The 23,992-nt window shown below is 40.8% G+C and overlaps 1 protein-coding gene across 4 annotated transcripts in view; it reads left to right on the forward strand.

The window, feature by feature from the left end:
• RASSF8 (Ras association domain family member 8) overlaps positions 1–23,992 on the forward strand; it is a 111,578-nt gene extending 87,586 nt beyond the window's left edge. For 3 of the 4 annotated variants that reach the window (XM_081210743.1, XM_081210745.1, XM_081210744.1), the window contains 4 exons: positions 5,340–5,538; positions 16,082–16,968; positions 19,497–19,641; positions 19,981–23,992. In XM_081210743.1, the coding sequence (XP_081066869.1) occupies positions 5,436–5,538; positions 16,082–16,968; positions 19,497–19,641; positions 19,981–20,102 (1,257 nt within the window). In that variant the 5' untranslated portion in view covers positions 5,340–5,435 and the 3' untranslated portion in view covers positions 20,103–23,992. Of the gene's footprint in view, positions 1–176; positions 254–5,339; positions 5,539–16,081; positions 16,969–19,496; positions 19,642–19,980 lie in introns of those variants that run through there. The other variant, XM_081210746.1, reaches the window with a different exon arrangement.

The following is a 23,992-nucleotide window of genomic DNA, read 5'->3' on the forward strand; positions in this document are numbered from 1 at the left end:
TAATGAGGTGACAGGGTAGATGCTCAGGATTCCTCTCTAGTAATGTCTGGGCCATGATAATGTATGTTGAAACCAAAGTCCCACTTGCCTTGAGTGCTGCTGCCTGTACATGAGTCCAGTTATGGCCAGAACATTCTTCCCTTTGTGCCAGAGTTCTACAGAATGTGGTTGATCAGTTAGGCTTTTCCAATTGCATCTTCGCTTCAGAGGGAACATTTAACCCTAAACTTCACATTTTTCCTGGATTAAGCTGGTAGGCACTGGGCATTCTGTGCTAAGACTTTAAGCCTAAGAGTGGCATTTTAAAAAATTGAATTAAATGAGCCATCTGCTCCATTAGTTTGCCGTCTGGGGTTTCCTTTTCTTCTGAATTGTAATGATTTGGGGTGTCCTGAGGTACCGACCAGTGTGATGAGCCAAACAGCTTTTGAAATGCTCCAGGATGGGTTGAAAGGAGTAGATGTTCTGAAAGAAGGAAAAATTGTGAGGATCCTTTTTGGATGCTTTGGCATCCAGAGACCTACCTGTCTCTTCGTTAATACTCCTCAGGGTGGGAAAGTGCTGGACCTTGAACTGGTGCCAAACAAAGTGCTGTAGCCAGTAGGTATGGATGGATCAATGTATTTCTGTTCTGAGTCAATTTCACCTGTGCTGAATCATAAGTTCATTTTGTTCCATTAAACACACACACAAACACACACACGGCATTTCAATTGTATGCATATGTATTCCCCCCCCCCAATGCACATTTTTCATGTGGTTCAATCCATATGAGATTTATATTTGTGCAATTTTAAAAACTGAAACAGCACCACAGAATTAAAAAATGTGTAATCCAATTTATAGCTGTGTTCCAAACCGCATATATGTCTAGGGCCAGCAAATTGGATCACTTCACTTCAGATTGTGAAATGAACGGATTTGCTCACCTCTACCAGCCAGCTATTCATGAGAGAGGAAATCAGTGGATTGCCTACCATTGCTGCTAGAAAGAAAATAAAATAAGACATGTTGTTTAGCTCTCTAGGCTACCGATGAAGATGAGGAAAGCATAGGAGTGATGTCCATCCAACATTGGTTATATGCAGGAAACAGATCATAAGAGAAAAAGAAGAAATAAGGAAGACGTAGCCTTGGTTTGTAAAATCCAGTTCAGATACAAGTGGTATTTGTTGGACTTAAGCTGGAAAGTTTCACCCCTCAACGATGGCATGCTATTAGGGGTGGGGCATGGAATGTGCACAAAATGGAGAAAGAGAAAATCAGGAGACTCAATAATGTGACTGTACTAAAAAGACAAGGGTTATTTTGGATAAAATATTACTTCCTTGGAGGTTGTTCTGGTTTTTTACTTAAGATTACTTAAAGCAGATTGGTTGCCTCATCATACTCTTTGAGCTTTAGCTGATGTTTTATTTTTATAATTCACTGCGGGAAAAGGGGAGGATTGTAGTTTTTCATTGCACAAATGGCTATACTGAGTGTTTGCTTATCTGTGGGGTTAGCAGTTCTGGATTAAATGCTTGTGGGCTGATCAACACAATGTATCCACCCATGTGCAATATGTGGGACTCCTGTTAGTTATTGCAGGTGCAATTGTTTGAAGAAGGGCCTCCATAAGAGTTTTGTGTACTCATGTGCTGGCAGTGTTTGGTAGTTACCACAACTCTTCAGTTTAATCTGTTATATGCTGCCCAGATTATTGGTTTCTTCCATTTTAGAATTATGGGGTCACCTCATTTCACCCCTTGACATTGAGCCGGTCTTCAGTGCAACAGAGGCATGTTTGCTTTTCTGCCCACTGCAAGGGTAAAGGGGTCCATAAAGGACTTTAGTATTGAACACTCTGTATCTTTCATGCAGTGGACAGGGTCAAGTGAACTATGGTTCTTCACACAAGCCTTAGCATATGAAAGCTTGTGTAAGCAATGTGATAATAATACTGAAAGGGACACGGGTGGCGCTGTGGTCTAAACCACTAAGCCTCTTGGGCTCGCCAGTTGGAAGGTCAACAGTTCAAATCCCTGCGACGGGGTGAGTGCCCGTTGCTCAGTCCCTGCTCCTGCAAACCTAGCAATTCGAAAGCACGTCAAAGTGCAAGTAGATAAATAGGCTGTGGCGGGAAGGTAAACGGCGTTTCCATGCGCTGCTCTGGTTCGCCAGAAGCGGCTTTGTCATGCTGGCCACAAGACCTGGAAGCTGTCTGCAGACAAACATCGGCTCCCTCAGCCAATAAAGCGAGATGAGCACCGCAACCCCAGAGTTGTCTGCGACTGGACCTAACGGTCAGGGGTATTTTTACCTTTAATAATAGTGAATTGTGAAAATTCATTGCTGGCCACTTGTTAATATTGATTTATTCACTGCTGCTGTCAACAAGGATGGGTAGTGTTCTGTGCACAACATTTCCTTAATCTGCTTTTGGTAAATATAATCTGGTTTTGATTTTTTTATTGACATTTCATGTATTCACACAGCCACTAGAGAAATCTTTCTGTACCCATTTGAAGAAGAAAAGGATATAGGATCTTTTATTTCCGCTTGATTTTGGTATTGTACCTACTGCTTGTACTTGCACATTCCTATGCACATTCCATTGGGCGATGGTGTTTTTAGCCTATACATATACATTGCACAAGGCTAAATTCACCCAGGCCTCAATGCTGAGGCTTTGCAATCATAACTTAACAGGCAGTTCTTCACATACCCAGTTGAATCCAACTAGAAATTTAAATGTTGGCATCAGCAGAACATAAAAGTAAATTACTGGAATGATATTTTTCTCTGCTTTCTGACAGGTCAGTTATAACAAACTTTATGAAAGCTGCTCCGCCAGAGCAGCCTCATCCTAGTTGTTGCGGGTTCTTGTTCTTCTTAAAAAGCAAAGGCATTTGGACAACCCAGACAAGAATTTCAAAAAGAATGGGGAAAGTGCAGAGATTACCTTACCAAACAGTGACCCAAAATATATACCTGGACTTGTTTCAATTAATTTTTACAGGCGACTTTGCAGTTTTTAAAGTCATAACTAGGAAAAATTGTAATACAGTCATACCTCGTGTTACAAACACTTCAGGTTGCGTTTTTTCAGCTTACGGATGCGCTGAAACCCGGAAGTACCGGAACGGGTTACTTCTGGGTTTCAGTGGTTGCGCATGCGCAGAAGTGCTAAATTGCACTATGCGCATGCGCAGAATCTCCGAATTGCAACCTGCGCGTGCGCAGACGCGCCGCTGCGGGTTGCGAATGCTGCGGTTTGCGAACGTGCCTCACGCACAGATTATGTTCACAACCCGAGCGTCCACTGTAATCACATATAAAAGAAACAGTATACAAGAAGTAAATAAGGAGGCCATCATTTACAGGATAAAGGAAGTCTTTTATTTTTATGTTTGTTTTCTTTATGTAAGGGGATAGGAGTTTAAATTTTATAATTAAATTGTCAGTGGTGGTGGGTTTGTTTGTACAGTGGTGCCTCGCAAGATGAAATTAATCCGTTCCGCGAGTCTCTTCGTCTTGGGGTTTTTTCGTCTTGCGAAGCACGGCTATTAGCGGCTTAGCGGCTATTAACGGCTTAGCGGCTTTAAGAAAAAGGAAACAAACTCGCAAGAACTCGCAAGACGTTTCGTCTTGCGAAGCAAGCCCATAGGGAAATTCGTCTTGCGGAACGACTCAAAAAACGGAAAACTCTTTCGTCTTGTGCGTTTTTCGTCTTGCGAGGCATTCGTCTTGCGAGGTACCACTGTATGTATGAGTTGTTCTGGACTATGTTGTAAATAAATTATTTTAAAAAATATTTTAAAAATAAAGCAAATACATTTTTTTCCTTTTTAACTACTGTGTGGAAATCACTGTAGATTAATCTCTGGTGCTAACGCGTGTTTTAAGAAGTCTAGTTTATGGCTACAATCCAAAGACCTGCTTCATATATGACCAAGAGATTGGCAATTATGCCCAGGGAAATTGACTTCTTTTAAGCAATTTGTGCTTCTCCCATATCACAAAACGGCTGTAGACCAGGGTGGGAAAAAATCAATGATCAGATTTTTTAAAAATTTAAATTGGATTTTTTAAAATTTAAATTGGATTTCTAAAATAAAAAGCTTTTGAAGGGAAAATCTAAAGATAGTTTTCTATTTAAGTTACATTATAGTCCAAAGGCTATTCCTCAGGAAATAAGGATTTGTTTTAAGTTTTTCATGTGTGCTAAAACTCAGTCTAAAGTTTTTTAAAAAATAAAAAATCATTTAACAACATCAGTTAACAAACATGGATACGTATGCTATAATGTTATTGTTTTAGTTAAATAAATTGGTTAAATTGTTATAAAGGAAACGATTATTTTTCTCCTTCCAATAAAGTACAGTAGAAAAGTTGTCCAAATATAAACAGTTAACTTATTAAACCTCACAATAATTTCATAATTATCTGTCAATGTATTTCTAATAGTATAACCAAATCAGTAATTTTGATATAACTGTAAAAACTACTCTGAAAATTTATTATTCCAAAAATGAAACATTCATCTGGTTGTAAATATTAAGATTATACCAGCAAGACTGAGTCTTTCTGTAAAAAAAAATATTTAAATCAAGTCTTACTGACTAGTGATTTAAAGCTTAATTTCAAAAGCAGTTTTTCACATGAATGACCAGGAAAGCTGCTTAAGAAGTGTGAATGCAAAATGTCCTTGAACCTGTAGGACTTCGGTTTCTCTTGGATCCCAACATTCATTCATTCATTCATTCATTCATTTATTTATACCCCACCCATCTGGGCGGCTTCCAACAAAATATTAAACACACATTAAAACATCAAACATTAAAAACTTCCCTAAACAGGGCTGTCTTCAGATGTTTTCTAATAGTCAGGTAGTAGTATATTTCCTTGACATCTGATGGGAGGGCGTTCCACAGGGTCATATTTTTTGTTGCGATAACAAAATGAAATTTGGCCTTTTTAGAAGCAAATTGTAAATGGAGGTTAATTTTAAAAACTGTATAAATATAGAGAAATCTTGCTTTTTAAAATTATGCAATAGCATGTCTTACTTTAAGCCTTATATGTTGCTTCATCTTTAGTAATAGGAATGTGTACCTAATCAAATAATAAAATGAGTTAATTACCCTTTCTGTTGTTTCGAAGGGCGTTGGGAGGAGGATAGAAATTGCTGCCTTCAAAAGATAAACTTCGTTGAATAATGGAAGTTTTACTACTTACATTTCTTTTCTTTTTTTTACCAGTTACATTTCATTTTAAATATAAATTGTTTAACCTAGGAGGAAAGTCCTTTTGTCTCTCTAGGCCATCATAAGCAGAGTTTTTATTTTATTTTCCAGATAATTCCCACCAGTATGTTGACACTATCTGGCATAGCTGTGTACGTGACTTGTCATCTCAATTGCATCCATGGCTGTTGGGTGACCTGGTAAATCATGGAGCTGAAAGTATGGGTGGATGGAGTCCAGAGGATCGTTTGTGGTGTCACAGAAATTACAACTTGCCAGGAAGTTGTTATAGCTCTTGCTCAGGCAATAGGTAAGTGAAATAATCTCCTTGTGCTCCATGTGCATAGATGAGTGTGTGTTGTGGGGCTTGGGGGCACTTTTTCTGTTGAAGACAACTGTTCAGGTATGCTTGCACTTCAATGACTTCTGTATTTTCTTACCACATGGCTATTGAGGAAAGCTTGAAAAGGTCCCTGCCCATTTGCTGCTTCTCCATGGAACCTGCTTCTGTTGACTTGACTTGATTGAACAAATGAACATTCTTGGAATGCTAAAACCCATTTGTTTGACTCTTCAGTAATGCAAGCAACTTGTTGCTTCAGTATATACTTGAAGCACCAAAACCAAACTTTGATTCAAGATGTTTCCCTTTATTATCATCCCTCTAATGGGGTACATGGAAGTTGAGCAGAGGCCACTGGAGTGTACATTGCAAGGCTTTGAAGGGTATGCGTTAATCTGCTGTAGGGGTGGGGAACCTTTGGTCCTCCAGATGTCAGACCCAGCCAGCATCACCAGCGGTCAGGGTGATGGGAGTTGCAGTGCAGCAGCATCTGGAGGGCCACAGGTTCCCCACTTGATACATTACCTTTCATAAAGCACCATCTTCTGTTCCCATTGGCCTCCACTGCCAAGAGAGAGGTTGGTTTCCTTATAAGAGGATTTCTTCTATGGGGCTTCTTACTGTAGATTTGCACTTGGATTGCAATGGATAAGAAGCTTCCTAGAATTTAAGATTCAGTCACCAATGAGTTCTGACCATTTTGAATGAATGAATGACTCTTTATTTGCATCAGCCATAGCAATAAAGCAACAATACGATATACAAAGAATAGAAATAAAAAGTCAATTATGTAAAATACATTTTAGGGTTTTGAATCAAATTAGTCAAATAGTGGATCTTATTCTAATTGCCCCAGCTAAAAACCTTGCAACCTTGGCTGTCACCTGCTCATCTTGATCTGCCAAGAGAAAGGACACGGTGGCAGCGGCCACTTTATATACACTTTGCTTACAATTACTGGAAACTGAACCACCTCTTTCTTCTTTCTCCCTTGTGGTCGTGAAGAGGACTTTGATTTACTTTAAAAGAATCCTATTTTTTTTATTTTGTTCAAACGAGGAACCCTTCTTTAGGTGAAACTCTAGATAGTTTAGCAAACCATATTCCTAGCCTACGATTTGAAGATGGCTTGTTAATGAAACTTATAAAGTTCATTTTCAATCCGAATCCTTGGTTCAAATAAAGACTAAGCCAGGATTCTTTCACGTTCTCTTCCTGGCCATGTGGAAGGAAGAAAAGGGGAAAGGGAAGAGTGAGCCTGGCGCTTTTCTCTGGTTTATTCAGGTTCACCCACATAGTTCTAACCCATTTTAACCAGTTGTGAATGTGATCTATGTTAGCTAAAATAGTTCAGATCTCCAAGAAGAAAAGGTAGATGTACCACTGCTGCTTGTTTAACAGCCCACACAATCTCTGTGATAAAACAAAAACTCTGAGTAAGTGGCTTTGCACTGCTTCAGTACTTAACAACTCTGTATTCTGTGTGCTGCAGATTATGATCCTTGAAGCTCTATTTACTAATAATATTCCCACACTGACAAATGAGACTTTCAATTCCTTTGCTATTGTGAGCCTATTACCACTGCTACACTAATTGGCTGAAAGTAGCTGTTTAATTTTGCAATTTCTTTTTCTTTTATCAATCTTTTTAAGAAGAGATTTGGGTGGAGGGATTTAAATCTAGAATTTAATTTCATTAATATATCTTCCTCCAGAGAGAATGAGTGCTATCAGGTTATGCATCCTGAACAATTTAATTTCCATATCTATTCTGACATAAATTGGATATGTATTTGTGTATCTTTTTTACCTGTGGAAGTCTTTGCAGCATTCAAGCTGCTATATCCATAATGTGATTTAAAATATGTCAGTATCTCTGTTTTAATGGGAAATTGTGCTTAAAATCCTGTTTCATGCTGTGCAGATTCAGACAAAATTCAAATAGCTATTCTGATAAGCTTTCTGAAATTTGCATATGCAATACTTCGACTGTTTTCACTTTGAAATCCTTAGGTAATGCTTTGTAATACTTACATGAGAATTATAGGAATTTTGCATAGTAAGGGGGAGAGTTGCAAACATTTTTAATGGTGTATCATGGTGTCAAGTCTCTTACATTCTTTCTACTTTCACCAAATAAATAGAAAATGAGGGAGGAAACATCTGATATCTGAGGCTACATTATTCAGCGTTAAGTGCTAAAACATCATTTACTGTGCATTCTTAGTTTTACATACAGATTTTATTCTGAACTGTATATCAGCTAAGAACTCGTGTCTGTGGTGTGGTAGTTAAATGAACAGTTTCCTCCTTTTCCTCCTTGATAAAACTTTTAGAAGGGATGGAGTAAATTTACTTTTGTGTATCCTTACCAAACTGCTATTCAAGCCTTGTGACTGAGAGAGAACTGCAGCCTTTTAAGCAACAGCAGCAACTTGACAGACCAAAATGAAATGAAAAGAAGAAATGGAACAGAGTTGCAAATATGCTCAAAGTCAATTTGGTCATGGTAGACTTTCATAGGAAGAAGAATCCAGCAGACTTGTAAGTGCAAACCCTTAGGAGAAGAAAAACTTCCTCATCCTTCTGTTGGCAAAGATCCGCCTAGTGCCCCTAGGTTGCCCAGAGTTGTCAACCTTTTCTTAGGGGGGGGGGACCCCTTTTTAAAGAAAATGTTTACCTTTAGAAAGCTTGCGGGACGCAGGGACTCACAGCGCCAACCAACAGGGGTGCCAGCGCCCCACACACAGGGATGTACGAAGGTGGGTGTGGGTTCCGTGCTGAGGGGGGACAAAATGTCACATGGCTCAGTCGCCACGCTGTCCGCCTGCTGCCTCCCCCCTCCCCCCGCTGCATGGCGGCCAACTGTTTCAGCTGCACGCACAGTGCCCGTAGCGCCCTATAACATGGGCGCTGCGCAACACATCCTGTTGCATGCACAAGCTGAGTTCGTTTGCTGGCTTTTCCGCTTTCAGTGCACACTCCCAGCATGGGGTGCCAGCGCAGAACGACAAGGAATGCAAGCGGCAGCAGAGGAAAGATCTCCAGATGGGATCCGTGCGCTCCTATTCTTCGGGTTTTGTTGCTTCTGTCAGCGCACGGCGGATCCTGCTAGCATTTATCAGCCACGAGAGGCAAGCACCTTGTTCGCATTCTCAAGCCTTACCAAGTGAAATTCATCCAACAAAACAGGACTAGGCAGTGCTCTGCACACCCCATGAGATTCATATGCTGTAACAGCGGATGCGAGATCCCAATGGATGCAAGTGAATTTTTCCTCAAAATGTTTTGCAAACAAGTCACAGCAAGCTGCTGTTGTTTCTTCCACCTCCTTCAGGCCAGACTGTAACATGCCCCACACTACCCGGTAAAGCTCTGCTGGACGGCACAATCAGGATGCAATGGGGGCAGCAAAGTAGTCCTTCTTTGCAGTCTTCTCTGCCACTAGGTAGGCTCGATGATGAGTCCTCACCAGTGTTGATCTTCTCTTCATAAGCCAGATGGGTGGGGTATAAAAAAAAATATATTATTATTATAGTGTCCAAAAACTCTGAGCTTCCACTGTTGCGTCTTTCACCCCTACATCCAGTGTTTCAGCTAACTTAACTGCAGTTCACACATCTCAGCAGTCCCAACACAGTGGTTTCAAAAGCACATTGAACCACTACAGAACTAGAAAAGAGGAAAGCTATCATGAAACCATGGTATTTTCAAAGCTTTTTCATGTATTGCTTACCATGAATATTAATAACCATGCATAGAGTTGGAGACTTAGCATGTTTATAACCATCAGAAGAAATGGCAGAGTTGTGCAAAATCACTACCTCCGGCTCCAAAGGGAGTGCAGTAGGACTTGGGACTGCGTGGGGAAGGAAATGACCTGAATCTATGGTGAATGTCACTTATAGACCAGCTCTAATTATTTAATTCTGCAAAGTAGAAACAAGTTTCTTACGAAAACTCAAAGCTCTCAAACTATAATCCCAGTCATGAACAGCTGCTTATTTGTTCTGCACTTTACTTAAGTTCTTGATTATTTTGCAAATGTAGGTGTTACCCCTTGTTTTTCTTCATTTTTTGGTTTTAGCACTGTAATAGTTTTTAACAACAAACCAACCTGAAATTGCAGACTACGCTAAGCAGTTGGCTTGATTTGAAACACAGCTTACAGTTAAATCTCTCTCTGGCTGGCACAAGAAGTTTTTAATAGCATTATTAAATAGTCTAAAAGCTCTGGACCTTAATTAACTGTGTTGGATCATAGTTTCCCCACCCACCCCACCCCCTGAACATCACCAACACTGCTTTATTGTTTCCCTCCTTAATTTTTAAAGAGATGCTTAAATTGCCAGGATAGGCTGCATTTACCACATGTGGGTTAAACCACAGAGCCTAGGACTTGCCGATCAGAAGGTCGGTGGTTCGAATCCCCGCAACGGGGTGAGCTCCCGTTGCTCGGTCCCTGCTCCTGTCAACCTAGCAGTTCGAAAGCACGTCAAAGTGCAAGTAGATCAATAGGTACCGCTCCGGCAGAAAGGTAAACGGCGTTTCCATGCGCTGCTCTGGTTTGCCAGAAGCAGCTTAGTCCTGCTGGCCACGTGACCCGGAAGCTGTACGCCGGCTCTCTCGAGATGAGCGCCGCAACCCCAGAGTTGGCCATGACTGGACCTAACGGTCAGGGGTCCCTTTACCTTACCAGGATAGGCTGCTTTTTACCACAAGTACATTATTCATTGCAACCCACAAATAGATGTTTTAGCTTCCCAAAGTGTATGCTGATTCCAGTCTATATCTTGGCTCTGCATGTGACTCAATAATTTCAGTTAGGTTTATTGTTAGATTCAGTTAGATTATTAATATTAACAAATAATATATAGGTTGCAATTGTTCTCTGGTAAGAACAAACAAACAATACATAATGATGCCTGGCACCATACATCATAGTAACCCTTAACAGCCAATATTTTGCAATTCCAATAAATATTAAAACACAATTCAGTGTCGGCCTCATAAAGTGTCATTGTGAGCATATATACTCTAGACTTAACCTGAAGCACCACTTTAGCTAATGGGGCCTCCTGCTGCTGCTGTGCCGCCGGAGCACAATTTCTGTTCTCATCCTGAAGCAAAGTTCTTAACCCAAGGTATTATATCTGAGTTAGTGGAGTCTGTAACCTGAAGCGTATGTAACCTGAGGTACCACTGTATAGAATAAATAGTATTGGCACTACTAATTCAGAGCAGACCTATCTTTGAGTGTTTACAGTCTTAGCTTGATATATTTCTAATTTTATCATAAATTTAAGAGCCAAGAAGGAAAACACTTCAGTACAAAGCAGTCTCACTGTCAAATCAAATCTCAATTATTATTTCTTTACATTGCTTTGTTTCATAAATAATAGTTTTCCATTCCAGCATATGTTTACGTGATGCTCTATGTTCTTCTTTTCTCAGTTCAAACTGGTTAATATAATCACATAATATTTCATAACCTGAAACTAAATAACTCAACTGTTCCTGATTATCTGAGAGCCTTTTAAGTTGGATATTACTAGCAATGTTCATAAGTTTCAGGGTATAAACATTAGGCAGAAAAGTCAGTGTTGGGTTCAGCCATCTTAATCTCTATGACTTGTATCAGGAAGGCTTTTCTTCTTCTCCATTGGGACAAGTCAGAGAAATCATTGGGTAAGACTTCTCCAAGAAAGGCCATTTCCAGCATCTTAAAATTCTTATAACGCTTTTGAAATGTACTTGTGCTTATTACAGCTATGGTGGTTGTTTTTTGCATGTGTTCTATATTTTCATGTCATTTCTTGTTATGTAAATATTTTTGATACTTGGAAGTAATCTTTTTTATATATATAAAATCCTCTCACGTAACTTGATTATCTTCAGTGTTAGTACAACACCTACCAAGACCAACAGGAAATAACAGTTCCACATTCTTTATGGGTAATCTTGCACATTCTAGTTAACACAGCAGCTTAGAGTTTGCTTAGCTATTGGAATGTGAGAATTTAACAGTAAAAAGCACACTGCAACATTGAGACCAAGATGAGTGCATATAATGCTGAACCATAAAAACAGGCCCTATAGGATCTAATAACAATAAAATATTGACTATATAATAGGGTATTTTCCTAATAGTAATCTTACTAGTAGTAACAGTAGTTACCACCACATTTGCTGGTATTCTACAGATGGTATTTGTATGTGATACAGATGTCCCCGTTTCCACAAATCAGTCCCCTGACAAAATCCATCTATTTAGTAGGAAGTTAAAAAGTGTCCCTGGATTCACTGAAAAAATCTGGTAACCTTATCTTAGCCCTGCCGTGAAAAAAACGTATTTCATTGCACCTGCACCCGTGCACTTTTCCTTTAGTGCTTATATGTATTCCTCTTTCTATGTTTGTTTCATATACATTTCAGCTGCTATCCATGACAGTTGGTTACTATCAGGAGTTCAAACATAAATGGGACGTGCCACTAGAAAGCAATGAAGAGAACTGCCCCACTACAAATAACCCACAGTATTTTTGGCTCCAAATTCATGCTCTGTTCATTATTAATTAAGCTTGCATTTTCATGAAGAAGAACAAACAAGACTTCCAACCCTCTTCAATTTTTATGAAGATTGTCATAGCTCAAGTGGGGTGGTCAGTTTAAAAAGTACAGTGTTCCCTTGGTTCTCAAATGTAATCCATTCTGGAAGTCTGTTCCAAAACCAAAGCGTTCCAAAACCAAGGCATGCTTTCCCATAGAAAGTAATGCAAAACGGATTAATCTGTTCCAGACTTTTAAAAACAACCCCTAAAGCAGATATTAACATGAATTTTACTATGTAATGATACCATTGACCCATAAAATGAAAGCAATAATCAATGTACTGTACTATTATTTTCTTACCTGCATTGATGATAGTCATCGTTTGGATGGGGGGGTTTATACATTTCCACAGTCACACAGTCAGTCAATCAATCGGTAGCTGAACTGGGTTCCCACACAGTCACAAAAACAAATTAACCGAAAGAGCTCAAAAACAAAAACAGCAAAATAAATAGCAAAAACAAAAGTGCCAAACTTAATCCATTCCGGGAGTCCGTTTGACTTCCGAAATGTTCGAAAACCATTGTGCAGCTTCTGATTGGTGCAGGTGCCCCGGAAACAATAGCTGACAGCCGCATCAGACATTCAGCTTCTGTAAAACGTTCAAAAACCAGAACACTTACTTCCGGGTTTTGGGAGTTTGAGAACCAAGGTACCACTGTAATGGAACAATATGCTAAAAAGCTCACAATAGTATACTCTGGTTTCTCTTCAGATCGTATAAACAATACTTGTGACCCAATAAGCCGGCTGCAGTGCAGTTAAAGATGGTGTTTTCCTTAGCTTCCATAAATAGGTGGTTAGAATCATAGAATCATAGAGTTGGAAGAGACCACAAGGGCCATCGAGTCCAACCCCCTGCCAAGCAGGAAACACCATCAGAGCACTCCTGACATATGGTTGTCAAGCCTCTGCTTAAAGACCTCCAAAGTAGGAGACTCCACCACACTCCTTGGCAGCAAATTCCACTGTCAAACAGCTCTTACTGTCAGGAAGTTCTTCCTAATGTTTAGGTGGAATCTTCTTTCTTGTAGTTTGGATCCATTGCTCCGTGTCCGCTTCTCTGGAGCAGCAGAAAACAACCTTTCTCCCTCCTCTATGTGACATCCTTTTATATATTTGAACATGGCTATCATATCACCCCTTAACCTCCTCTTCTCCAGGCTAAACATGCCCAGCTCCCTTAGCCGTTCCTCATAAGGCATCGTTTCCAGGCCTTTGACCATTTTGGTTGCCCTCCTCTGGACACGTTCCAGTTTGTCAGTGTCCTTCTTGAACTGTGGTGCCCAGAACTGGACACAGTACTCCAGGTGAGGTCTGACCAGAGCAGAATACAGTGGCACTATTACTTCCCTTGATCTAGATGCTATACTCCTATTGATGCAGCCCAGAATTGCATTGGCTTTTTTAGCTGCCGCGTCACACTGTTGGCTCATGTCAAGTTTGTGGTCAACCAAGACTCCTAGATCCTTTTCACATGTACTGCTCTCAAGCCAGGTGTCACCCATCTTGTATTTGTGCCTCTCATTCCCCCCCCCCCCCAAGTGCAATACTTTACATTTCTCCCTGTTAAAGTTCATCTTGTTTGTTTTGGCCCAGTTCTCTAATCTGTCAAGGTCGTTTTGAAGTGTGATCCTGTCCTCTGGGGTGTTAGCCACCCCTCCCAGTTTGGTGTCATCTGCAAATTTAATCAGGATGCCCTTGAGTCCATCATCCAAGTCATTGATAAAGATGTTGAATAAGACCGGGCCCAAGACAGAACCCTGTGGCACCCCACTAGTCACTCTTCTCCAGGATGAAGAGGAACCATTGATGAGCACCCTTTGGGTTCGTTCGGTCAGTCAGCCAGTTACAAATCCACTGAGTGGTAGCAGAGTCAAGACCGCATTTTACCAGCTTCTTTACAAGAATATCATGGGGCACCTTGTCAAATGCCTTGCTGAAATCAAGGTAGGCTACATCCACTGCGTTCCCTTCATCTACCAGGCTTGTAATTCTGTCAAAAAACGAGATCAGGTTAGTCTGACATGACTTATTTTTCAGAAATCCATGCTGACTATTGGTGATCACAGCATTCCTTTCTAGGTGCTCACAGACTGTTTGCTTAATGATCTGCTCCAGAATCTTCCCTGCTATTGATGTCAGACTGACTGGGCGGTAATTATTTGGGTCCTCTCTTTTCCCCTTTTTGAAAATAGGGACAACATTTGCCCTCCTCCAGTCTGCCGGGACTTCGCCTGTTCTCCAGGAATTCTCAGATGACTGCCAGTGGTTCTGAGATCACATCGGCCAGTTCTTTTCATAGAATCATAGAATCATAGAGTTGGAAGAGACCACAAGGGCCATCGAGTCCAACCCCCTGCCAAGCAGGAAACACCATCAGAGCACTCCTGACATATGGTTGTCAAGCCTCTGCTTAAAGACCTCCAAAGTAGGAGACTCCACCACACTCCTTGGCAGCAAATTTTAATACTCTTGGATGCAGTTCATCTAGCCCTGGAGACTTGAATACATCTAAACTAGCCAAGTATTCTTGTACTATCTCCTTAGTTATTCTGGGCAGTGTTTCCTTTGCTGAATCATTTGCTTCAAATTCTTCAGGTCGGGCATTGTTTTCTTTATCGGAGAAGACTGAGGCAAAGAAGGCATTGAGGAGTTCAGCCCTTTCTGTGTCCCCTGTTTGCATTTCACCATCTTCTCCTCTGAGTGACCCCACTGTTTCTTTGTTCTTCCTTTTGATACGAACATACCCATAAAAGCCTTTTTGGTTGCTTTTAACCTCTCTAGCAAGCCTGTGTTCATTCTGTGCTTTAGCTTTTCTGACTTTGTGTCTACATGTGCTGGCTATTTGTTTGAATTCCTCTTTGGTGGTTTCCCCCCTTTTCCATTTTTTGTACACATCCTTTTTTAATCTTAACTCAGTTAAAAGTTCTTTAGATCGCCACCCTGGCTTCTTTAGGCACCTTCCATGTTTCCGTCTCATTGGTATTGCCTGGCGTTGTGCTTTTACTATCTCCCTCTTAACAAACTCCCAGCCATCATGAACTCCCTTTCCTTTTAGTATTACTGTCCATGGGATCTCACCCAGCATTTCCCTAAGTTTTATGAAGTCGGCTTTCTAAAAGTCAAGAAATTGAGTCCTAGTATGCTTGGCTGCTCCTTTCCGCTGTATAGTAAACTTCAGAAGAGCATGATCACTCGCACCTAATGATCCTTCCACTTCTACCCCACTAACCAGGTCATCAACATTGGTTAGGACCAGAACTAAAATGGCTGTTCCTCTTGTTGCTTCTCCCACTTTCTGGACAATGAAGTTGTCTGCAAGGCCAGTGAGGAATCTGTTTGACCTTATGCTCTTGGCTGAGTTTGACATCCAACAAATATCCGGGTAATTGAAGTCCCCCATTACTACTATCTCCCTTCCTTTTGCATGCTTGGCCATCTGTTCCAGGAAGGCATCATCTATGTCCTCCGTTTGGCTTGGGGATCTATAGTAAACTCCCACAATGAGGTCTCTGTTATTCTTCTCTCCCTTAATTTTGACCCAAATGCTCTCACTTTGGCTTTGAGGTTCTAAATCTTGGATCTCTTCACAGGTATACACATCCCTGACATATAACGCCATGTGGTTATGTGGGTTCCGCCTACATTGAATATGGTTTGACTCAGTCCTTTTTTCAGGGGGTACTCAATGGTATGCAGTACTGGCACCTCTTTTTTGTTAAAAAGTGTGGCACTTACTGTAAAAACTTCATGGCGAGAACCAGCCTATTTTTCTAGGAAAAAAACACTGGTTTACTGACTGCCCTATGACTCTCATTGTGCAATGACACCCTCTACTGGACTGTTCTAGATATTTTACCCAAAGTTTCAGACATCATTGTATTTTCTTTTCTAGGCCGTACAGGAAGGTATACCTTGATAGAAAAATGGAGAGACACAGAGAGACATCTGGCACCTCATGAGAATCCTATCATTTCCTTGAACAAATGGGGGCAATATGCAAGTGATGTGCAGTTAGTATTGCGGCGTACTGGGCCATCTCTCAGCGAGAGGCCAACTTCAGACAGTGTTGCTCGGATACCAGAAAGAACTTTATACCGCCAGAGCTTACCTCCGCTGGCTAAGTTAAGGCCTCAGAATGATAAGTTGATAAAAAGGAGGGAGCCAAAAAGGAAATCGTTGACTTTCACAGGAGGGGCAAAAGGATTAATGGACATTTTTGGCAAAGGCAAAGAGTCTGAGTTCAAACAGAAAGTTCTCAACTGCAAGGCAACAGTTGATGAGCTGAAGAAGCTGATTCATTTCCAGACAGAGAAGCTGCAGTCCATTGAGAAACAGCTGGATTCAAATGATGCTGAAGTCAAGTACTGGGAGCACAAGTTTAATTACAGCCTGGAAGATGAAATTGTCAAACTGGAGCAGAAGATTAAAAGGAATGAGGTAGAGATTGAAGAGGAGGAATTCTGGGAAAATGAACTCCAGATCGAGCAAGAAAATGAGAAGCAACTGAAGGAGCAGCTCCAGGAGATCAGGCACAGGATTTTGGACTGTGAAAGCAAGCTGAAGGAATATGTGGCCCAGATCCATAGCATGGAAAGTGGCCTTGAGGCGGAAACGTTGCACCGGGAAGTGCAGGAGTTAAAAGTAAACGAAGAAGAAGTCAAAGAGAAGATTGAAAAAGTGAAGGGTGAAATCGATATTCAGGGACAGCAAAGTCTCAGGCTGGAAAACGGCATTAAAGCTGTTGAAAGGTCTCTGGGCCAAGCCACCAAGCGGTTACAGGTGAGTGGGTCCATCTCACGTGGACCAGGTTTAATTCTTGATGTCGGCTAAACTATTCAATGTGACATGATTTCAACCATGTCATATACGGAATAGTAGACTGTGTCTAATGTTTGAGTAAAGGTGAATGGTTTATTACAAACTATGTAGGTCAGCTGTGGGGAACCTGTCCCTGCAGATGTTATTGGAGGATGGTCAGAGTTGATGGTGGGCCAGCCACATTTGGAGGGCCTCGCACTCCTCATCCCATGGTTCCCTCTGAAGCAGGCATGATATATCAATCATTTTTTCTACATAACTTTGTACTTCCTTGCTTCAGTTCCTCTCCCTGTGTGGGGACAGAAGAATGCAAAAGTGGCAAGAGTTTAAGCTCTGGTAATTGTAATGTAATGTAATGTAACCTTCGACACACTCAAGAGCTCTTGCATATAATTTTAAAATGGCATAGAAAAACAAATGGGGGGGGGCAAGCAAGCCATTGGTCCAAGATGTATGTGGGGAGGTCATAATAGTCTGTGCACATTCTTGAGGGTGAATTACTTAGTCGCTTGGGTTTTTACCTTTACCACCAAGCAAATAACTCTTGGGAGTCCTGGGAGTCCATAAAATTAAACCTAGTGATATTTCTGCTGCTGATGAAAAATGATTTAGAAATATTTGTATGGATTTGGCAGCCATATCTCATATCTTTCATAAATACTGCATTCTTACATGGAAACAGAATTGCTGAAAATGTCAAGATGCTACCCAAGGTTATATAGTTAGAACAAATAAATCCAACATTTCTTATATGACATGAAAGATCTCTTGTGTATGTTCTAAGCTTTGCTAAAATCCTGCGAATTCCATTTAATTCTGTTTTATGTTTCAAGATCCCATCATTCTAGAGACAAGATTTTAAAATGTTGGTGGAAAGGATTATAGTCTGGATCAAATACACGAGTAAGAATCCTGCAGATGTTCTAAGTGTGGGGGGTGACATTGTATTCCACACATGATGCAGCAGGGAACTCAATGCATGGAGTGCATATCATAGATGTGTACTGATTTCACACATTTCTTTCTCCCCCCACCCCAGTGGAGGAAATACTGTATCACATGTTACATCATATTTCTGGCCAGTAAATGTTTGACTTCTGGAGAGGATGGCATGGCATCATAAACCCTACTGGCTTACTCCCAGTTAAGGGGCCTAATCCAGCCCCCTCCCCTCAGTGTATGTTTCATGGCAAGGACCCCGCTTTTGATAGCAGCAAAGAGAGAGAAAATCAAAGTACACCCTGAGCTGTGGTGGGCAGAAATGCAAACCACCCCCTCCCTGGTGATCAGCTGTCAGGGAAATGCAAAGGGCTAGAGAGCCGAAAGAGCTAATTAGCAGCCTCTCATCTGACTCGGAGCCAGAGCCTGCTGGGGGAGGAGGAGCAAAAGAACGCCATTCAAGGCATCTGATTGAGACAGGCACGGACCTGCCTTTGAAGCTCTTGTAACCGTTTGAACTTTGTAAATAAATCTTCAAAGCAGAACATGGCTGTGTGCCTGGAGCTTTATCTCTGCTAGTTTTGGCAGCACCAACCCCTTACATCAACTGAGGAGATAGCTGGGTGGGTGGGTGTTGTTCTAAATTAGCCAGGCGTATTTTGCACCTGGCTACTGGCCACTACTGGGACGCGGGTGGCGCTGTGGGTTAAACCACAGAGCCTAGGACTTGCCGATCAGAAGGTCGGCGGTTCAAATCCCCGTGACAGGGTGAGCTCCCGTTGCTCCGTCCCTGCTCCTGCCAACCTAGCAGTTCGAAAGCACATCAAAGTGCAAGTAGATCAATAGGTAAATGGCACAATCTTAGTCTTCATAGTGCTATAGGTAGCATTACCACTGGAGAAGGAAACAGCTGCCCCTATTGCAATACAGATACTATAACCTTAAGAATCGTCAGCACATCAGCTTTGGAACCATTTTCACTATGTACATTTTCTCCATTTCTTCAGTTTTTCCATAATCTTTTCAGGTGATGGAATTTGACTGCTTTGATAGATTTGGGTTAAATCTGAGGCAATATGATGAACCAAATTCTACTTCACCTCTTGATGCATAATGTGCTCCCTTCTCTTAATGAGCTGCACATTCCCTTCAGTCCCTCTCTGTGTGTGCAAGCTAATGCTTCCATAACTCACAGACGTGGAATCTTAAAAATACCTTAATGTGGCTTCCAGGGCAAGGTAAGGGCAGAATGTCAGTGCATGAGTTGGCATTTACATTATACACATGAAGTTTCTGAAAGAACCATTTGATTATCACTAAAGAAGACTTGAGGGTCCTTGAGTGCTGGGCTGTGGTGAAGTATGTGCACATACGGTATAAAGTTCATCGTAATTGTTTTGTGAGGAAATGGCAAATTCCAAATAAGGATCTCGAAAACAGAAATTGCAAATCTTTAACACCACCCATGGTTTTTTTCTGTTTTAAAGTGAAACCATACCCTCCTGGTTTCTGGGTATGTGTGAATAAGCTTGTTTACATCTTTTTTTTAGGAAAGAGAACAAGAACTAGAGCAGCTGACAAAGGAGCTACGGCAAGTCAACCTCCAGCAGTTTATCCAGCAAACAGGGACAAAGGTCACTGTGCTACCAGCAGAACCTACTGAATTGGAGACTTCCCAAACAGAGCTTGAGAGGGGTATGTTGTAGGAATTGCGAAATAAGCCTATCTCATCCACTTTCCCTTCCTAAGCAAAAAGAATAGAAATAAAAATACAAAATCACACACCACCTTCTCCCCTTCATGGGGGGGGGGGAAGAAAAGAAGCACCTTCTTTTCTGCACACATGTGTGTACATTTGTGGGGCAACCCAGTCAGACGGGCAGAGTACAAAGAATAAAATTATCATCATCGTGAATATGTCAGCATTGGAGGATTCTAGTCCATGGAAAGTTAGGCAAGATCACAATGGAGAGCAGCTGATGCAGACGTCTTTCATCTGTCCTTTGTGCTAACAGATATCTTCTTCTCTCACAGAAACAACTTTTCAGACTGGATCCCTGAAGCGCCCTGGTTCATCTAGACAGCTTCCTAGCAATCTTCGGATCCTGCAGAATCCACTGTCCTCTGGTTTTAACCCAGAGGGCATTTATGTATAGCAGTCGATATCCCTGCTGGAAAGGACCTAGACAGGCACTGTGGGCCATATGCACTTCCCTCTTGCAGCTCTTCTCCCAGAGATGTGTGGGGAGAGAAAAACTTCCTTTCAGAAGCTGCCAAGCATTGTTGTGAGTGTTGTTTTTTTTACAAAACCAGATCTACAATAAACTTGGAATCCTGCCCCAAGCACTGATGACAATGAAGAACAAAAGGGACTGTGGAGGAGCACTTCAGCAATGGTGCAAAATAGTTATAGTGCAAATACCTATCTTTTTTAATTGCTATTTTGGACGCATTTAGAGAAGTATTATTTCTTAGCAGCATAAATGGCTGGTTGTAGTGCAAGAAACGGGGGTTTAATTTATTCCATTTGATCAGTGGACGTGTGAATGTTGCCATGACATAGGAACACTTCTTGCCTAAGAGCAGGACTACATATGAAGCCCAACCCAAGACTGCTGCCTTAAACAGCCCTCCATATTCATTACTCTCCATCTCCACTCATGCTTGTAGAATCACATGTGTCATTCCCTGATGTCACCATGTTGTGAATTTACCCCCCTGTCTACACATCCATTCCCACATTCAGTTTAATGTCACAACCTGGAATAAGGAATCTTGCACGCTACAGGGGAGAGGGGAGAATGCAACACAGGGGGGCCCTTTTCAGTGGAAGCCCTGTGCCAGGCTTAATTTGTAATTCCATTCTCAAAGGGTGTTTGCAGCCTGAAAGGGTGTTTATGTGTAGAAGAGGGAGAGAATTTGCACGTGCATGAGTTTAGAATGAAAACAGACTACAGTGATTCACAATGACAGAATGTTGTTAGGGGAGAAAGATGCAGAATCTTTAAAATAGCCTCTGATATTTTTTATCTGTTGCAAATTATGTTATGTTGGAATCATTGCAGGATTTTTACAATGACTTATTCCATGGGACTTAATCCTCACTTCATGAGGAGGCGTTCAGTATGTGAAGATCTTCTAGGTAGATTTTTTAATTACATTTTTATTTGAAATATTTTGCCACAATAAATACACTTAAGTACAAAACACTATGAGACATCTTTAGTTATGCCAAAGGAGTCTATCACTGTTTTGGTTTTTTTGTCTAGCATTTTTTCCACTATAGTATTTTCCCCCTACTTACAGCATTCTTGTATCGTCATAGGCCTTGCTCGTCCAAAAAGACACAATAACTCAGTATAATGCTGTCATGTGCTACTTTTGACTCCCTGAGCCAGGCAGATGTTTGAAAACCCTCCTGTTTCTGCAGTACCAGATAGGCAGCAAAACTAAGAGATTTATCAAGCCACATGATGGTGTTTGCCAACAGCTGGTGTTCAGCTTCCAGCAAGGTGGGTGGGAAGAGAGAGATCAGCTATTGTGCAGGTCCAGTCTAATGGCTTGCTTAAATAACCAAACAGTATTCCTTTTTTAAGTTCTGTAAAAGTGCAAAAAAAACCCCCCAAACTTTTCTGCTCCTTTGTTACAATGCAAAAAAGACTCCAATGAAATTGTCCTCTTTTAAAATGGGAACTCATTCATTTATGAAACCAAGAACAATAGAGGTAGGTGTAGAGAAGAAAAGTGCATGTGCAAGCGAAATAGGAATAAGTGCATAAAAATCCTTGTGCGTGGCAAGTTTTGTTTTGATAACTGGATCTATGATTATTTGACTCATGTATTGAAACAGAACTGTAAGATCATAATTATTTCTGGGTATTTCAAGAGATTACAAGGTACATACTAGAATCCAGACCTCACCTATTTTTCAGTTTGCGTGAACAACAACTAGTATCATCAGATTCATAAAGGGCTCTTTGACTTTCTTGGCAACATTCTAGGATTGCTCCTGCAGACAGTTTGGCACTCATTTACCCATAAGTTCAGGGATCGTTTTTAAGACAAATGCTAGCCTTAAAGTTTCCAGAAATTGGAATCTCATTGAATTGGGACTTTAGCGTACAATTAAATGCTTAAATCTCATTCATTTCATTGGGATTTAAGGGGACTGATTTATATGGATCATGCCCCTAGGTCAACACAGTCTATTCAGACCCTTCATTGCAGGACAGGGTTCTTTCTTACTGCAAGGAATGTCCAGAAGTCAGTATGCAGAGACCTATTTATTCACAAAGCAGAACATTTAAGGGGTATATCTCTAAAGTCCTTTAAAAATAAAATAGTTTATAGAAACCAATAGCTTGATTAATTTAATAAGCAGACCAAAATTTAAATCAAGCTTCCATTTCCATTTAAGAATGCTCCTCATTCATTGCTATATTCTAAAAATAAATAAAGATGCATTTCAAACTGAAACAAATATATGAAAATACACAGAAATGTGTTTGATTTTCATGGTTATCACTAGAAATGTTACTCTTCAAATAAACCTGTGAAAATATAAAATATCTTTCTTAAAATAAAAAAGTCCGTAGAAGAGACTATTTTTCCTTTCCCCCCTGTCAACAAATGAGACAATAGACTGCATTAATCTACTGTTTCACTAGTCAGAACAACTAAGCCCTGGGTGGTTTGGAGTCCTCAAATTGGCATTAACATGGAAGGAGAAAAATAGTCAAGCCTGAGACACAAAATCAACAGAGTGGTGTGGTAGCCAATTTTTCTTGAGCATATATGCATTTCTTGTCAAGTCCTATACAAGAGCAAACTAGATTTTTTGAGTTTAAGTCAGCATTTGTGGCAGCATTGGGGGTGGAGGAATCCTTGGGAAGGGGAATGAGTGCCAGGCCCCTCACCTGTGTGTGGGAAGCCCCACCTGGAAAGTGACCCCTGGCAAAGTCCCTTGGGGGCAACTGGTGTCCTCCCTTTGCCACTGCGCTGGCAACTGAGGGACCTGGAGACGTCTGTCCAGGAGCCTGTGTTTGGCCCAGGGGTGCAAATAGACTTGGTCCAGGCTCACCCCCCAACTTAAAAAACAAAGAAGCAGCACCCTTGCCTTGAAATTAACCACAAATATTTCCAAGGGTGTTAGGGACATAATTTAGCAGCTGATCTTACTGATCTCAGGGTCATTGTAAAGGGCCTCTGGGAAGATTCGCATTACCTCAGTCAGTATTATGTTTGTTAAAGCGTGCCCTCAAATAGACATTTTGCTTTGTGAATAAGAGCACACAGGTTTTCAGAGAATAAATATTTATATTTCTAAAGAGATGGTGACACTTGGTATGAGGCACTCGTGTCTGAGAATATTTGCAAATATAAAGCTTGAGATTATGGGTGAAACTGTTAGCTGTATTTTGAGTTAGACCCATTGAAATAAAAGCAAATGACTAAAGTCCATTGATTTCAGGGGGCCGGCTCAAAGTGTGACCATTGCCCTACATATGTATGAGACCTGAAGACAAATGTTCATCGTTCATGGGTCTGCTCATTCACATGAATCTTAAGAACAGCAGCTTTCAAAAGAACCTTTGTGTCTCTAATATGTAATATGAGGAGGTTTAGGTTGGTAACATGGTTTGTACCTTGTAGCTGCAATATTGTACGTTTATGGGGTGGTAGAATGAATAATACTTTCTCATCACCACCCCTGCCCCAACTCTCAAATTTACATGAATTCCAAATGTGCTTTGCCATATGTTAATTGGGCCTTAATTATCCATGTAAATAGAAAAAACTGTATTCAGATTTATTTTAGTTCTGTGCTGTATTTTTTATGTCAAAAAGTGTTACTTTTTTATATCCTAGCCTTTTTTTAAGACCATTGGTTTATTCTATTCATTACAATATTTTAATTTGTATGAAGGCTGTCAGTTATATGGAGATGACAAAACAAACCAATCTGTCAATTTATTTATTCAGTATTTTTGCTGCTTTACTTTTGGAAATAAAGTTTTCATTGCCAATACAGTAGCAAATTTAAAAA

This window comes from Podarcis bocagei (genome assembly GCF_964188305.1).
Source record: "Podarcis bocagei genome assembly, chromosome: 10".
Taxonomy (NCBI): Eukaryota; Metazoa; Chordata; class Lepidosauria; order Squamata; family Lacertidae; genus Podarcis; species Podarcis bocagei.